Consider the following 18,842-nt stretch of genomic DNA (forward strand, 5'->3'; position numbering starts at 1 on the left):
TCCACATGATGATCTCAACGACATGAGAGCGTCTTCAGTCTACTCACCCTATATAATCCGTGTCCAGTTTCATGGTCTGTTGGAGGTTGCCGGCCAGCGTGTCTGGAGAGTAGTTGGATCCTAGTTCCGGGCTGTAGTTGGTGTTGTACTTTGGTGATCCCCATTCCGGCTCCAGCTCGGCTACCGACGGTATGGGGGAGAGCCTCCCGCAGGAGGAGGTGTTGGAGGAGGCTCTTGGTCTGAAGTCCGGGCTTTGTTGAAAGCCACTAGCGGCAAAAATTCGGTTTTGAAATACCTGTATCCTAAGCGGCGCTTCGCCATCTGAGTAAATCCTTGTTCGTTTTATTCTTACTCTGCGAAATGTCACGATTGATGAGGGGGGAAGGTTTTGGGGTGGGTGATGCCCAATTTGCTACTTGATCTACCTCTGATCTTGCGACAACCTTATTTACCTTCCAAGTTCACAACAACCTGCATCTCTGAGTACATGATGGTTTATTTTCTCCTACAGTGTTTCGCTATGCTTCAGTCACCTGAAGATGATTTGTGATGGCAAAACACGTTTAATCCTACCTTCAAACCAAGGAAATCTACATCGAAAGGTCGTCACACAAGATCACCAGCAAACTCTTCAGATTATTTACTTCAAATGAAATACAGGAGTAAGAATAAAACTACCTAAGTCAGAGATCTGACAATAACAACTAAATCTAATCAAACTAATTGAAGAATATTCGATAAAATTCTCGCAGCTAAGCTAAATTGTTTTCTATGAAAATATCTGGAAAATCCAAAATTTCAACGTATTCCATTCAAACGTGGAAAAATTTCAGTCAACTCTCCAGATCTAAACCAAAGTTTATCATAGAAGTCTAACGAAATACACAAATCAATTAACTCGACAAAATAAACAAACTACCCCTTTTTATTTATTCTAATTACCTTCGTTGTCGTTACTACCATACAGGATGCGACACAGAAACTTGATTGGACTACCCCAGGCTGCTTGGCACCAAAAATAAATCAGCAAGTTTCTGTACCAAACCCTGTCTATTCACGCTACACACCCTGTAGTGTACCACACAACATCTTCCCCAATCTAAACCTCGTAAACACCATATTTTCGACTCACCTGTGTATGGGAGAATCGGGAAACTTATCCAACCCTTCCGATATCGACGAACTAGGACTGGGGGTTGTATCGTGCAAGATGCCATTCCTCAGCATCTCAACCTTCTTTTTTACCCTACCTCGTCGTTTCTCGAATTTGCTGGTCTCCATGGACGCCGCCCGTCTCCTCACCGATTTACCAGGCTTGGCGTCGGGGTTGATCATCCACCAAGACGATTTTCCGGTGCCTTCGTTCTGCACCCTCATGAACCTGTTGTGGAGGGAGAGGTTGTGGCGGATGGAGTTCTGCAAAAAAGGAAAAATAGTGGTCAAGACTGATTAAATGGAGAAACTAGAGGAAACAAGTTATTTTAGCTACCCATATTAAACGTTTTTTTATCGTTTTTCCTCAACGTTTTATCAGTGGGATGTAAAAAACGTTAAATCAACGTTGAAATTCGTATTCCCCCACCACTAAGCTTGTTTTCGAATTCCAATTGATAAAGATCATACGAAGTATTCGTATTCGTATAAAGAAGGTATACTTCATCCAGGAAAATGACACCTTCCCATTCCAATTCAAAAAACATTGTGTAGTTAGCTCGGTGGAATAGAAGTCAGTGTAACTGACTAGCACTGTCGGAGTTCTTGGTTGAATTCTAGTTTGGTATGGGTATTCGTGTTTGAAAAGAATAAATGAAAGCTATAATTGATTGTCAATGTCCATAGGTGACAAAGACTGCATGAGAAGAAACCGATCTCAGCTGACAACACCAAAAGACATTGTTGTATCCTCAAGAATTCGTATGTCGACAGCGAAATATCCAAACTAACTTGCATCGTTGTTTTTACGTAGAATTTTGGTTACATAGAGAATAGTTGCTACGTTTAACAAACCTAGATTCAACGTGAGAGGGTAACGTTGATATGAAACTTATTTCCTAACCATATTTCAACGTTTATTCAACAATAAATAGTAGTAGCGTTAATAGAAAGATGAGACGTTCTTTTCAAGTAACGGGGACTCGAAATGATTTAAAAAAATCATCCCTTCTGAGGGTGAGACTTCTAACGTAACTGTTTATTTATCTCTCTACAAGGAAGGAGCTACGTTTTTTTATCGTTTTTCCTCAACGTTTAATCAATAGAATGTAAGAAACGTTAAATCAACGTTGAATTTTGTATTCACCCACCACTAAGGTTGCTGTCGAATTCCCAATTAAAAAAGCAAGATCATACGAAGTATTCGAATTAATTTTTTCAAGAAAGTATAAAATACTTCATCCAGGAAAATAACACCTTCTCATTCCAGTTCAAGAAACATTGTCAAAGTCAGTGTAACTGACTAGCACTGTCGGAGTTCTTGGTTGAATTCTAGTTTGGTATGGGTATTCGTGTTTGAAAAGAATAAATGAAAGCTATAATTGATGGTCAATGTCCATAGGTGACAAAGCCAGTAAGAGAAGAAACCGATCTTAGCTTAGCTTAGCTTATCCAAACTAACTTGCATCGTTGTTTTTCCGTAGAATTTTGGTTACAAAGAGAATACTTGCTACGTATACCAAACCTAGATTTAACGTGAGAGGATAACGTTGATATGAAACTAGAATGAAACGTATTTCCTAACCATATTTCAACGTTTATTCAACAATGAATAGTAGTAGCGTTAATAGAAAGATGAAACGTTTTTTTCACGTAACAAGAATTCGAATTGATTCAAAAAATCATCCCTTCTAACGGTAAAACTAAAAACGTCACTGATTATTGATACCTTCACAAGAAAGGATTCAGAAATGTGTAATACTGAAAACTGATGGGGTGTCGCGTGTAATGTGAACTCTGGACATTTTTCCCAATTACCCAGCCTCCCCCATCCCCCCGACGGACGTGTAGAGCACCGGAAGATGGCGCTCGACATCGCACACTATAATACCTGCCTCTCCAGCTCGACGGGGACCTAATGTCTGAATTATGTATATCAGGAAAGCGTTTATGGCCCACCTGCGGCCATCAGGTCCTCCAAGTCTGATCCCCCCCGTTTGATTTACCGCGACGGCAAGGCGGTGAAAGTTGGCCAGCACCTCAGACGACGGCTGAGGTGAAAAACGCCCGGATAGCGCCAAGAATCGAGGCGCCACTTCCTATCTATCCATCCTCGGTCGCTTACGGGGATGAGATCGGGTCGGAGGGAATGCCCCCCAATCGAAAAAGTTGCGAAAGATTCAAATCGAGAGGGTTGGCGACCAGGGCCGCACTCGGAAGCAAGAGGAAACATTTGGGGGTGGTTTGATGATGAAACCCAAAACGAGTATCAATGATATGTTATTGGATGGGATATTATTGAATGAAACGCTTTATTTCTCATGCTTTTCGACTTAGGTTGAAAATTAGGTTAGGTTACTGTTGTCATGTATCTTATTGGATGAAGGAATAGACAATATGTGGTCAGATTTTTCACAAAAAGAAGTGAAACTTGTAAATTTACATATGAAGCCAACAAATCTGAAGAATTTAATCTATTGCTTGAGTAAAGAATCTTATGAATGCAGAGTCTTTGCGTCGAACAAATATTTCAACAGTATATTCTTGAGGTCTAAAGAAATACTTTTTTATACACCATTTTTTTCGATTTGGCCCTGATAAAAAGACATAACCATTTTAAGTTTTCATAATGAGCTATGCCAATGCTGGAAATACAAAATAACCTTCAGAATAACAAGCTAAATATGTGACACTACACATCTGTGGATCTTTTGTAAAGAGTTGTATTCAGCCAAAGTACCCAAGTTTTCAAACTTACTTTTTAATTTTTGAAACATCAAATAACTCGAAAACGGTGCATTATACGAAAAAATATAAAGAATACTTTTATCTTTTTAAACGTTCAAACATTCATTAGATAGCTTCCAACTTAGTTTCAAGAGTTGGATTCTTTGAATTTTTGGTATTTTTATGGTACGTAATGGTCATAATGAGAAAACTGGAAGACGTGGGTGATATCTTGTGTTCCAAAAAGATTCATCACATAAATGAAAAACTATATCCCGAGATTCAATTCATTCGATAAAACTGTGAACGATGAAGGAAAAAAGTGTTTCTAATGACCTCAAGAAGCTACTGTTGAAATATTTGTACGAGTCAAACTCACACTTATGTTCATTCACATTATCTGCTCCTGACAAATACACTGCTCAATAATCGCTAGAGATCTCTGACCTTCCATCAATTTATTTCAGCTTGTCTCAAGCATTCAAATTTTCGAGGCATACTTTCACAATTTATGAAATTTTGGGAATGATTGGTCCAAATGTGCAGCAAAGCGTTAGAAAGCCTCCCCTGGCATAACGAATAGGTCATTTTTGGAGAGCTGTAGCTAATAGAAAAATGATTTTTGATACGTGCTGATTTTTTGGTTATAGATTGGTTCTATGAGAATACAAAGAGCCATTTTATATGACCCTATCTCTAAAACTCTGGATTTTATGATTTTTTCGCGAAGGTCAAATTTCACGGATTTTCCGTAGCCGATATCTCGAAAAATAAATTTTAAAAAAAATTTCTGTCAGCAGAATCGTAATCTACGTCCTTGAATCAATGGAAAACCCAAGTTTCATCCAAATCGAAGAAAAAAAATTTCAGTCGAAAAATCGAAATTTTTCAATACGTATGGAAATTTTGTCAAAATATGAAATTTCTCCTATTCATATGAAAATTTGTTTTTTGGGTAATTCATTTTTCGAGTTATCGCCTCCGGAAAATCCGTGAAATTGGACCTTCGCGAAAAAAATCATAAAATCTAGAGTTTCAGAGATAGAGTCATAAAAAATGGATCTCTGTATTCTCAAAGAACCAATCTATAACCAAAAAAATCACCACGTATCAAAAATCATTTTCCTTTTAGCTACAACTCTCCAAAGTTGACCTATTTTTTCGAATTTTACCGGTTTTATTCGATTCATTTCCAAACTAGGAAAGCAAGGGAAAAACCAATCACAGCATCGTAATCTACGCCATCGAATCAATATAAAAACAGAGTTTCATCGAAATCAAAGACAACATGGCATGCTCTATGCCATTCGTGTCTGGAGAGATAGCAGGCCAGTCCATCCTTCCAATTGATCAACCAGGCGTAACAGTTTCCGTAACGGTGAAGGTTTTGTAGGTGTTGTATTTTCAATTTTCATCCCTTTATACAGCTGACATTCACCACCAACCGTGCTAAATCTGCGAATACGGCCCTGTAGCGCCGAAATCGTTCGAATAAAGTCCTCAAAGGGACGGAGCCTCGCTGTCAGGCCTAAGTGCCATTTCGATCCTCCGGATTCTGCACCGCTAAGCGGATAATGAAATAGCGCGTCGAACGCTGACCAAGAGACCCCCGACGGACGACGTCGCCGGCGTCCGTTGGCAATGCACGGAGGACGGGGATGCCTGAGCAGCCGTCCCGGCGCCCGCTCCACCGACAGGTAGATGAGCGATGTTGCCGGTCGTCTAGATGGATGGTGCGAGAGGAGAAATCGGTAATTAGGAAATTGCCAAATTGGTTAAAAAATTTGGCGACTAGGGGGCTATGGTTCTATCGTTGGAATTAATGTTCGACGTGTACAGGGTGTTCACTGAAGATGTGCCAGGTAATTCATTAATATTTTGTGAAGAAACGTGGTATCGGAGATGTGTTGAGAATAGGAACTTTTCTCACGTTTTTTTTTGGAGAAATACACTGTAATATTTTGATAGACCTTCGCGGAAAAAATCATAAAACCCAGAGTTTTAGAGATGGGGTCATGAAAAATGGCTCATTGTATTCTCAAAGAACCAATCTATAACCGAAAAATTCAGCATGTATCAAAAATCATTTTGCTATCAGCTACAGCTATCCAAAGTTGACCTATTCATTATGCCAGGGGAGGCTTTCTAACGCTTTGCTGCACATTTGGACCAATCATTCCCAAAATTTCATAAATTGTGAAAGTATGCCTCGAAAATTTGAATGTTTGAGACAAGCTGAAATAAACTGATGGAAGGTCAGAGATCTCTAGCGGTTATTGAGCAGTGTATTTGTCAGGAGCAGACAATGTGAATGAACATAAGTGTGAGTTTTTGACTCGTACAAATATTTCAACAGTAGATTCTTGAGGTCAATAGAAACACTTTTTTCCTTTGCCGTTTTTTCCGAATCGGCTCGGTTTAAAAGATACAGGCTGTTGAAAAACCATAAAAAATGTTATTTTTAGTTCTATCTCACAAACCGTTTTATCGAATGAAATGAATTACAGAATATAGTTTTTCATTCATTCGATTAATCTTTTTCAAATACAAGATATCACCCACGTCTTCCGGTTTTCCCATTATGACCATTACGTACCATGAAAATACCAAAAATTCAATGAACCCAACTCTTTACACTAAGTTGGACGGTATCTAATGAATATTTGAACGTTTTCGAGTAATTTGAGGTTCAAAAATGAAAAATATTTGTGATATTTGGGAAATTGGGTACTTTGGCTGAATACAACTCTGTTTAAAAGATCCACGAATGTGTCGTGTCGCAGATTTAGCTAGTGATTCTGAAGGGAATTGTGTTCTTCCAGTGGTGGCACAGCTCATTATGAATACTCGAAACGGCTATAAAAAGGTATAGGAAAAAAGTGTTTCTTTTGACCTCAAGAATCTACTGTTAAGATATTTGTGCAAGCCAAAGACTAACCCTGTATATGTTGATATATTAGTTACATTCGAAGCCAAAATTATCACATCGAATTTGGGACATCTTGTGCAATGCGTTGAAAAGTCATGCAGGTTACTAATGCTTTATTCTTCCTGTGTTTTCAATATCAGAAAAACAAAATGAACAATAATCGTAATAAATAATAATAAACAAACTGCATGATATCGATTATTCTGCCCTTCAATGAGCTGTCAATTTTGGCTGAAAAAATCTGCCTTCAAAATTTTTCTCGCCAATTCAGGAACACCCTGTATAAAACGGGGTTACGCGGAAGGGCATCGCCAAAATTGCCAGATCGAGGTCGCCTCCACGTGTCCATTCCGAAATTTTTCCGATGAGATCTCGACCGAGCAGCGCAATTGAGATCAATTAAAGAGGTTAAGTAGATGATAATGGCGACTCACTGGTGAAACGTCGACGCAATCAGCACGCTCATCGGACCATCGCGTGTGTGTGCGGAGACGACGCCGTCGACGTCGCGGACGATGCACCGACAGTCGCTGTCGCAGTGCATTGCACCGCGTCTATGATCTCATCGCCGGTTTAGCTTTTTAATCGCTTTCCACGAGGCGGTGGCATTCCTACAGCTCGCCCATCGAATGAACTCCGATGGAAGCGTTCACAGATGATAATCGTCAAGTAGGCCGTGCATTTTTGACACTTGACGTTTGCGTCTGATTGTTAAATATGACGGTTTCGGTATTCAAACTTCAAAATAACTCCTTCAGAATGAACATGTGATGAAGCTTCATCTTCTTCTACAAAAATGCACCCTCATTGAAGATTATTTCGATCAATTCAGGATTCCAGCATCGTTCGTAAACATTCCGGACCGATTCTCATTTCTCTTTTAGCTTCGAACATCCTAAATTGGAAGATAGCTGAGTTTTGGTTCGCCAGTGTCCATCTCTACTGCTGGACGTTTTTCTGGTGTGAAAACACCGGGGGGAACAAAAAGAACTCGTAGGTGAACCGACAACACCCCAAATAACCAGGAACTTTGTCTCCGTCTCTAAGCCACCAGGGTAGGTTTGCTATTTTCCCCTTCAAAGAACAGCTGGCTCTCGAGACGACCTATCAAACAACATTCAACAATTCATCACCCAGTGGACTATAAGTATTTCAATACACATCGTTCATATCTACGCCTCGCCACGCGATAATCCGTTCCCACAAGATAACGCACAACTGGAGACGTCTCCTGATCCCTAATGGCCCCCCGACTCGTTAAGGCTGCCGCCCCGAAAGGGCTGAAGCTGTCATTTTTCCGTCACCGGCGACCGACAACTTCTCCTCGCCGACTCATTAGTGGAAAAGCTCTCCTCGTGACGTTTTTATCGATCTCACGCATCGGCCACGGTCGTTGTCGTTTTCAGCGTACCCGCCGATGACTGATGAGGTCGGAAAAGGAACGAGACGGGGGACGGTCGCCCGGGGGGGGGGGGGGGACGCGCCCGTATTAACCGCGCATTAAGGGGCTATCAATTTGGATGATGTGTCGTACATGTGTATTATATGTCGGATTCTAACGTATCGTAGGGATATTTAGGGTTGGGCAGGTGGTAATTTGGTGGAATTATATGGTCGTTATTGGTGGGTATACGAATTCGTTTGAAAATGGTGTTGGAAGCCTTTTGATCTGCTGGATACTACTGACATACGTGCACGTAGGTCCATTCGGAAGTGTTTTCGTCGAACAAAATGAAATAGAAGATGTCAATTCGAGGTATTTTGATGTGACCTACTATTTCCAAACGCTGTCAACCTATTAAACATTCCCGCATTCGGTTAGGTCAAAATGTGATCATTCTATTCAACAAATTCTGCCAATAAATAAGATATTTTGGCCTTAATAATCAATAAAATGAAGCATTCAGAGTCTAAGAAAGACCATAGGGCAGATAGCGAGCACAATTTCGGTATTATTTGACAAAACCTCGACGAAACTGAAGGGAATTGATGGCCCTTTTATTAGCAGCCAGTGGTAGCTTCGATGTAAGACTATAATCTAGCGCCATCTGGCAGAACTGCAGCAAACGCATATCGCGGTCATCAAGCAGTCGAGAGGGACAGCGGAAACATTCGAATTCACGGCAGTTATGGCTTGTATTCTTGCAGCAACGGACGACAGATTTCCACGGCTACTCTAAATCAGCCACCAACACCTAATCTTCGGAGATTATTCCCAGATACCTCCGGAGTCTAATCGCCCGTTTTTTTAATCTTTTCCCTACTGGCGTATCTCCAGATTAAACGGAGAAATATCACGTTTTAACGTCGGATACCTACCGGAAAAGGTTCGTAGCGACGTAACTAAGTAGACGTGGGCAATTGAAAAGCGCTTACCACGCTGCTTCCGGAGTCATAAAATCGGTCCCAAACAAAATTGATACAGAGATGCCCTCCAAGCGGTTGACAGTTGGCGCCCAGTCTACCCCGTAGGTGAGAGCCGCGGCGACAGGAGTTTGGGGTTGGAGACAGGGCGGGAATAGGTTTTTTTCAGGTTAGACGTCAAGAAAGAGCTTTCACCACGAATTGATTAGAATTTATTAGGCAGCCATGTTGATTTCGCTCGATTGTCATACTGATAAACAATAGATTTGACAGACGGCGTCTGAAACAAAATGGCCTCCACAAGGACTGCCAATATCAACACTCACTGCCTTATTGAAATTAGCCGAAATGTAATAGTGTTTTCATGGATTCCTATATTTATTTCCATTTGTTAGATGACGTATCTTTTGAAGCACTTTTCTCGTATGAAGTCAAGTATTTTGTTCGATATTTACGTGAGATTTTACGTCAGTACGAAACATATCTACCCTTAGCAGTCTTTTTGCAATCCTTGAATATCTTATATTCGAATTTCTACTTACAATAAATCCGATGAGATCATCCCTTACCTCGCAGGGGCGTAGAAGGGTAGCGATATTACACGAGTTGGGGGATTCGAATGGGGTAGTTTCAGGAAGTTTGTGATATAATGTCAGTATTCCACCGTTCGAATATCAGAAAACCGTAGAGGTTGAGCAGAAAAGTTGGGAAGTTTATGCGGTTATTATTACCAGGTATGTAAATGGGTTGGGAGTGGATAGATCAGATTTATAAGGGGCCAATTGTTTTAGGATTCCAAACTTTGTCTGTGAATGTGGAGCGAGTATGATTTGTCTGGAAAATCAATTCGATGGCTACATAAATTCGTTGTACACGGTGTACGGATGTACTACACCACGTATTAGTGAGTGTGAAGTGTTCGACTGGCCCTGTGCAGAGAACTGATCAGCGTTTGGGTTCCATTTCAGGCCTCCTCGTTCATCCAAACGTTTGGAAATCCTCCAATTCAACAACTACGATGTTAAACACCTTCGGATATCTACTGGATGATCGAGCATCCGTTGTCCGTCCTCTCAGCTACGCCCGAACGCTCTTGAGCCTTCATCAATCAACCTAAGAGGTTTTAATTAAAACCTAATTATCAATTCCGTCATAAATCGCCCTAGCCGCGTCAGCCAATTAATGTTGCTCCGCGCGCTGCCGAGCGCGCGTAAGAATCCGCATAGATTAATGAATAATTCACCAAAGGACTGTGACGTGCACGAAGGGGTGGCGTCTGGCGTATACGGGGGGTGATTAATTTCCAACACGTATGTCGGGATTAAGAGATCAAGTGAGCAGCGAGGGGCGGGCGCCAAGGCGCCCTGGGCGACGCCGTGGCGAAGCGCCGTTTCGACGTCGGAGCGGGGGCGCGCTAGCCGAAAAGGTGAGAATGATGGGGATGGACCTGGGGAATTGGGGTGACCTAGTTAAGGAGGTCCACCAGAGGTAAATGGTCGTCAAATCATCAATTCTGTCTGGTGTTGGTTGAAACCCAACCTTCGAAGGACAGGAGCTATGAATATTCCAGCCGACCACGACTTAAATCTCACCAGAAGTAACCAGCATCAATTTGGGACACCCTACACTCAGGTCAAAGGGCCTGGAGTCCATGAAGGAAGGGGTAAACGGTAATCTTCTTCCCTTCATGTCCCAGACGTTTTCTATCGACTTGATTGTCTTCAAAATGAGCAAACGTGAACCCGGCTACCTGTGGTCGTGCTTTATCTTGTTGGAAAAGTGGGTTGGGCAGCATCCCAACATAAGGCAGAACGTGTGGTTCCACAACCTTCTAGATGACCCCAAGAATCTACTGTTGAAATATTTGTACGAGTCAAAGATTCACACTTATGTTCATTCACATTGTCTGCTCCTGACAAATACACTGCTCAATAATCGCTAGAGATCTCTGACCTTCCATCATTTTATTTCAGCTTGTCTCAAACATTCAAATTTTCGAGGCATACTTTCACAATTTATGAAATTTTGGGAATGATTGGTCCAAATGTGCAGCAAAGCGTTAGAAAGCCTCCCCTGGCATAATGAATAGGTCAACTTTGGAGAGCTGTAGCTAATAGCAAAATGATTTTTGATACATGCTGATTTTTTTGGTTATATATTGGTTCTTTGAGAATACAAAGAGCCATTTTTTATGACCCTATCTCTAAAAATCTGGATTTTATGATTTTTAACTATATTCCGAAATTCATTTCGTTCGATAAGAGCATTTGTGAGATAGAACTGAAAATTACATTTTTTTATGGTTTTTCAACAGCCTGTATCTTTTGAACCGAGCCGACTAAGAAAAAATTGTAAAGGACAAAAGTATTTCCGTTGACCTCAAGAATTTACTGCTAAAATATCTGTACGAATCAGGGACTCGTATTTAGCATAACGAAGTTGTTTTTCTTTCCACGCTTAGTACCAGAGATTGACAAAAAATGAATATACAGGGTGTTCCTAAATTGAACGTACAAACGAAAAGGGGAGATTCCTTAAGTGTGTTCAAGAAACAAAAGTCCCTTAAACATGGGGTCGCAAATGTTTCGTTTTCGAGATACAGAGTGTTGAAGTTTGAATTACATTTTTTGTGTTGATTTTACGAGTTTATCGAATCTTTATGAATCATCGCTACAGATCAGGAAAATTTCCATAAAAACTGACACTGAATTCATTCACCACAGCTTACAAAGTGGCCTTCCTATTATAATTTGGATTTTCACGAGGATTTCGAGAGAATCGTTCAAAATTTTTTTTCTCGAAATCATTGGTAGATACGACAAAACTACAAGAGACCAAAAAGTTTAGTATAAGAACAAAGCTTCTTTTTACATTTTTTCAAATTAACAGTTGCTCACCAAAAAAAAAGTTCTGCAGAAGAACAGGTGGCAGTGTTCCAGAAAAAATATCACCCTGTAGATCTTCTATCGAAATTGCCATGTCACGTGGTGAGAACTCTAAAATGTAATATCTATGCCAAATTTCAGTTGAATATCTTGTGAAGTGTAGATACTATGAGAAAAAAACTTGAAAAAAATTCAAACTTCAACACTCTGTATCTCGAAAACGAAACGTTTGCGACCCCATGTTTATGGGACTTTTTTTTCTTAAACTCACTTAAGGAATCTCCCCTTTTCGTTTGTACGTTCAATTTAGGAACACCCTGTATAAAAGTACAATAGTGTGCCTGTAGAAAGTTCTTATCGTTTATAGATATTTTCGAAAATAAAGAAGTTATGGCACATTTTCACAATCGACAAAATATCAAAATTTGGTTATATCTTCAAGAAAAATTAAGATTTAACGGAATTCGAACCCTATCTAGTCTAGAAGTATACGCCCTAGCTGTTTCTACATCCTAAATCAAGCAGTTTATTTAGGATACCCTGTACAGCATCTCTCCATCCGCGATCACCCTCCCCACTAAGCAAAAATATGGAAAGGAGTACGAATAACTCGCCATCAATTTTAGGCCGACCACGACTGAAATCTTACCCTCCGTGGAAGGGTGGATGATATTGGTATGTAGCACGGAAAAAGCTTCTACATCGGGGTCGCTAAATTACTGTGGGGGGTCCGAACCGCCACTGTTTCGTAGCGCATTACGGAGCTGCGTGGGGTCAGGACCAAGTTACATGGGGGGGGTTGAAGTTGATTCATCCGACGTCAGCGAAATAGATAATGTTATACGAGTGGAGCAATCCGAAGAATTACTCACAATACGAATTATCTCGTAGATATGGATGCTGGGGGGATAGATGTTCGATTTAACGGAGATGCATGTGAGGATGCGATACGTCCGATAAGGAAAAGTACAATGGAGCGATGTAATAAAGTGTCCAAAGGTTGAGTAACGAGCTCTGTGCAGACAGTTGGGATGATGGAAAGCTCAGATGAAGACGTGGCGTGTCTAGGAAGGAACCTACAGGAATTGATCGCTCGAAAAGACAGGTTGAGGTTCGAAGAGGGGATGCAAGTTGATTTTCGAGATGTTTAGTTTTCATTGGACCACACTGTATATCTCTACTGTACATATGTTTGTACTCCTACTGAATATTCACAATTGAGCATGATGAGTGGCGTTGCAGTCAACCAATATATTTGTTTCTGAAAGGCCTGGGACAATTTCAATGAAATTTCATGTTTCGGCTCGTGTAAGAGGATGTATTGATATTTAGTTAGCCAAGACCAGTTCCATGCATAAAAAAAAATATTGCGTTACCATAACAACGATCAATAACTCAGCCAGAAGTATCAGAGTATCAAGCCATCATGGAGTAGCTGTATTTAAAAAGGTTAAGAGGTGAGCAGATTCACGAAGATATGCTTAATACCCTTGGTAATCAATGTCCTTCCTATGCGAGTGTGAAAAATTGGACTGTTGCCATGAAAAAATTCGTGATTTAGGGTTCGAATTACTAGAACACCCCCCTTATTCACCAGATTTGGCTCCATCCGACCATCATCTCTTTTCTCAACTGAGAAAAAGTTTAAAAGGTCGTGAATTTTCTTCCAACGAGGAGGTAATGAGAGCTGTGGAGGTCTGGTTTGCTGAGCAAGAAAAAACATTTTTTTGAAAGGTCTAGAGACGTTGCAGGTTCGCTGTAATGAATGTATCCAATTGAGAGGAGAATAAGTTGAATTATAAAATATTTTGACATTGAAATTTTGTATTACAGGATACTTTTCGTCAATATGACTAATTAAAACTCGTGAGGTCACTGTCTAAGGGATATATGGTACGTTTTTTTTGGATCTCATGCCGGCATACAGAGAATCGTGAACCCCTGATGTAATTTCAAGGTTTTCTCCAGCCTCACTACCGGAAATATTCATGCAGGATGATCTTGCATATTAATTTGTTTCCTCGTGGAAGCGTCGGTGGAAATGCAAGGCAATATCACTGGGGATTCGAGATATTTTTATTAAATTTTATATTGCCCCGTTCACAATGACATTAAAGACATGTCACGAAGCATCCTAAATTCTCATAGTTAGACGTAACGTATGGGATATTGACTGAGGACTGAGGGAAATGGGACCTGTCAATAAATTTTCCGATCAATCACGATACACACTTATCCTATAAAGGCCCATTTACATGTTCCCTTCTGAGACTCATGATAGTGAACTCACCTAGAAGAAAAAGCATCATTTACATCAGCAATCATCTTACACCCTTGAATTTATTCATTCAATTGAACAAGCGTAAATACGACAGCGTCACACTGTTATTTTTTCCCTACGTAAAATCGATCCACTCGTATGATTCCTGCTTCCAATTATTTTAATATTCCGACCGAATAAATCAGATTTTAAATCCCGATAAGTAAACTTGTTTAACATAAAGCGATAGGTTAACATTAATTGATCTGGTACTTGTGTGCATATGTATCGAAATGCAGGATTTCGTAATTGTTGGGTCGTACAACATGACAAGGCGCACCCTCGTAAATTCCAACAGCTACGTTACTAGATCTTTATGTGTTGATATAGTGAAAGAGGTGGAATTCAGAGTTGTGCTTTTACGAAAGCGTCAGGAAACGTGGCTTCTGTTTTGATATCGATCCAGATTATTTTAAAATCGATTGATGGATCTCAGGAAGATCTTTTCAAGGTCCAGAGAGAACTGAGATCAGGATAGAGGCATACTATTGAAGAGGGAGAGGCTGGTGAATGCACCATTTTGCATGTGTGTTCTTCTATTCTCACAAAAAAGTACGTGTTGTAATTGTTTTGTTTTCTAGCTACCTCTAGATTTCAAAGGGGATGTAGTTTCAGAGAGCTAGGTTAGGTATAAATTGTTCGTGGATTCTCATGATTGTTGTACGTGAAACAGCAGATACATCGGACAATTTCCTAGTACTATAGGTCATATCCATTGCTACATGACCTGAGACAGCCACGTCCCTAGCTTCGACTGAACCAGTAGCGTCAAATTTTGTCACATAATCCCACAACGCGTCCAGTTATTCACTTCAATCGTCCTTTCTGACTCTTCAGGGGTCACCACCCCACCCATAATCACCCCCTCTAACCCCCCAACACTAAAAACCGATCGACTCCAGGTCGCACACACCGAAAGTTCGTCTTTACCGAAATGCAAATCGAACAGTTCGCCCCTTCTATCCCACGGGACCCCGGGAACTTTACGATCGGGTTCGAGGAACGAAGGGACAAACTGTTGACGTAGGTCGCGGACTCCGGGGTTGTCCTTGAACCGGACCAAATCGGTCGGCTACTACAAACGCGAAGTTCGCGGCTCATTTGCGCCGACTACACGCCCCTGAAGAGGATTTATGCCGTTTTTATTCATGTGAAGCGATGCTGCATCATCTGGACGTATACAGGGTGAATCTGTGACGAATCGGGACTCTTTAGTCCATTCATTCTTATAAAAGCAGTCATTGGCTTTGGAAATGTGACACGTTTAACTCTGTATAGTAGGAAAATGTGAGGTTGTGACCGTATAATTGAACTAATGTTAATCAGAAATCGACAGGGACTGTCTGAGACGAAGGGCATCTCAAATATCGGTAAAATGAAGTTTGCCACAATTTTCTGCCAGGGTTTAACTTTTGGGTCCAAGAATCTTCGAAATTGTGGGTATATTTTTGTTGTTTTACAGTTTTCACTCAGAAGAGAGCATCTGACAAAAATTTGTTCCCGACTCTTTTTGTAGAAGATGAAACAACGTTTCTAATAACATCAAAACGATTCAAATCTTCCAAGTGGTTTAGCCAAAATCGATCTCTATAAGTTGCTAGGTTCCAAAATTGCTGGATGGTTGTCTTTGGTATCAAATTTCGTGTTCGCACTCTACGTCTACCGATAGAAAGTCCTCACCGCATCGGTACTAATTAAAATTATCGTCGCCCAAACCATACGCTCTTTCCCATCGAAAAAAAATCTCAATCTGCCACCGCAAATCATAACGACGCTTATCGCAGACTGGAAGATAGGACCCCATCTGAAAGCTCGGTAGACCATAGATTAATTACGACGCATCCGGACGCCGCAAGTCGGCGTCATCAGAAGGATCTAATCAAAGCGCGTGACGCCGCCGCCGCGGCTATCGGAATCTCAAGGTTTTGGGAAAGTTCTGCGGATGTCGCAGTCGCTTCCTCGCGAATAGACAGTTTTTTTTCTATATCTTCAGGAACTTGAGGTTTCCGCCTTCTACGACCCGTACTCAGGTGGGACAACTACTTGATAAAAGTAGGAAACAGCGTCGGGAATTTTCCGCTGATGTGGCCCGAGACACGTGGGATGTATCTGTCACACTGTGAGAATTGATCGTTTGACAGTGATTGTGATCGATCACTCCCAGTTTTGTACAATCGAAAATAACACACAATAAGATGTGGCCTGTACAGGGTGTCCTAAATTCGATGTCCAGTGAGGGGATCTCGGAAACCAGAAGAGCTAAAGCTAATCAGATAGTTTCCTTGCTTTTTTTCATGGAATTGGTGAAAACCGTGGCCTCCTACGATGCTTCATTTCTGGGAAATCATCGGGTATTGAGATTTTCACGATTTCGTGACTGTTTTGTCTTCAATATCTCAATTTTCCTTAATATTTGGGAAACTGAGCATCGTAGGGGGCTACAGTTTTGGATGGATGTAGTCGAATTAAAACAGATTATACGACTCCAAAAAAAAAAAGGTTTTAAACTTCGACACGTGTTTCGCTATCACAATAGCATCTTCAGGTCCACCTGAAGATGGTATATACAGGGTGTATTTGAAGGTGAGGCTTTTTCTCAGCAGAAGGTGGATCTGGTCAAAATGAAGCGTTTCACCAAAAATCACGTATACAAAACTTTCAAAATGATAAAATTGAATAGATCCTTATACGACCCTAGACCGTTTGTTAGCTGAATTTTCGAAAAGCAGTGGGAAAAAACTTCTATCCTGTTTGGACCATGTTGTTTCGTTTAGGATATTGGCTCGTTCGATATTTAAGTGGTAATGAAAATGGCAACTAAGGATTGCCGAATTTTTCTCATTATTTATGAGTAACTTACACGATTTTATGAAATGGCTCATTTCGATAGCAACTGACAGAAGCGACTTAAGACACAAGTGTAAAAAATATAATAATACATCGAAATCTCACCAATAAAATTCGTCTAAATTATTCACGAATTTTTTCACAATGGGCATTCAACAATCACCGTAAAAATGGGATAAAATGGGGAACATCATATAGCACTTTTTCAACATAACTAACATAAGCACTTTCAAGAAACTGCCTCGATTTTCTACATTTTTTTTCACCCTAAATTGCACGGCACAACAATTATGATTCTCTCAAAAGTGACCTGATGCATCTAATCCGATGAACTTGGTACTGAACCATTCATTGTCCAGCCATACGTTTATGTTTTGTTTCGTTTTTGCGATGCCGGAGTGACCTTCAACAGTCCCGTACTTGAAATTTTGTCGAAACTAGGGGTTGTATCTCAGCCATCTTGGAATTTATAAAGAAAATTTTTGATTGAACGACTTATTTTGATTAATTCTGCCTTCTGTCAAAAAAAGCTTAACCTTTGAAACACCCTGTATGGGAGAGATCTCGAAAGCTACCAAATCCATAATAAATTGTCCTGTCCCTATTGCAGTCGAACTGGACCAAATGCCACGTGACCAGTAGCTGGCCGGCTACCCACATTAATCATACCTCAAGCTCGCCCAAGTGTAACCGAATGTCTTCCTTCGTTGCTGCATTTAACGAACCTGATTATTCATCAGGACCGGAGGCTGTGTCAGTATTCTCCGACAAAATCACACCTTTACCTGACCGTTTCAGCTGACACTGTGTCGATCCAAACATAAACGACCTTCGGATTCTAGATTCGTTTTCCAAGGATAACACGGTTTCGTTCTCTGCTGATGCATATCATTATCGATCATAACCCAGATTGGTTATTATGGAGGCTGGAGATGACGCTCTTTACGAATCTTATAATCGAGCTTCTTGGAACTGACGAAGGCGATGTCCAGAAATTCGCTTGTGTGTCCTTCTTTAGAACGGAAAATAGTGCTGATGAATCTTTGCTTTTTTCAATCCCAATTGAGCAAAAGGAAGATTTTGCTATAGTTGAACAGTGACAGGATGAGCTGAGAGAATTTGGCTACAGTTTTACTGCCATGAGCTCTATTCTAAGCTAGTCTGGGCATTTTCATAAAGGTATCAGTGGATTAATCTTAAATCTAGTACTTTCTTTCGGCATTTTAGTGACTCTAAGGGACAATTTTTCCAAATGATGATGAACTCCGATCAACTTGACTCAGATACAACTGCTCTGTCTATGAATTGAACTAAGGGGGGTGAAGAAACCTCAAAACACAGAGACACTCTATTTTAACTGAAGTTAAGATGAGTAATAAACATAAATTGGCGAGTTTCTTTCCCTGACGCCAGTTACGTCTAATCTTGGTTCATATTTGGTCTTTAATCGGTATTTGTGCTTGGGCAGTCAACTGACAGTACTGCTCTGTAGCTGTAGAAAATGTTCTGCTTCCGAACACGTCAATATTACAGTAAATACTGTAATCGTCCTTAAATTCTGGATCTGGGCGAGCTGTTCATCATGTAGCAATCTACCCTCAAATTACCAAGGACTAAA

The 18,842-nt window shown here is 40.6% G+C and overlaps 1 protein-coding gene across 1 annotated transcript in view; it reads right to left on the minus strand.

Moving 5' to 3' along the window:
* LOC123314793 (forkhead box protein O-like) overlaps nucleotides 1-18,842 on the minus strand; it is a 112,668-nt gene that overhangs the window by 27,702 nt on the left and 66,124 nt on the right. The window contains exons 2-3 of the mRNA XM_044900143.1: nucleotides 1,133-1,416; nucleotides 48-266 (exon numbers count right to left, since the gene is read on the minus strand). Coding sequence (XP_044756078.1) covers nucleotides 48-266; nucleotides 1,133-1,416 — 503 coding nt within the window. The remainder of the gene's footprint in view (nucleotides 1-47; nucleotides 267-1,132; nucleotides 1,417-18,842) is intronic.

Source organism: Coccinella septempunctata, chromosome 6, assembly GCF_907165205.1.
Source record: "Coccinella septempunctata chromosome 6, icCocSept1.1, whole genome shotgun sequence".
In the NCBI taxonomy this organism is placed as follows: domain Eukaryota; kingdom Metazoa; phylum Arthropoda; class Insecta; order Coleoptera; family Coccinellidae; genus Coccinella; species Coccinella septempunctata.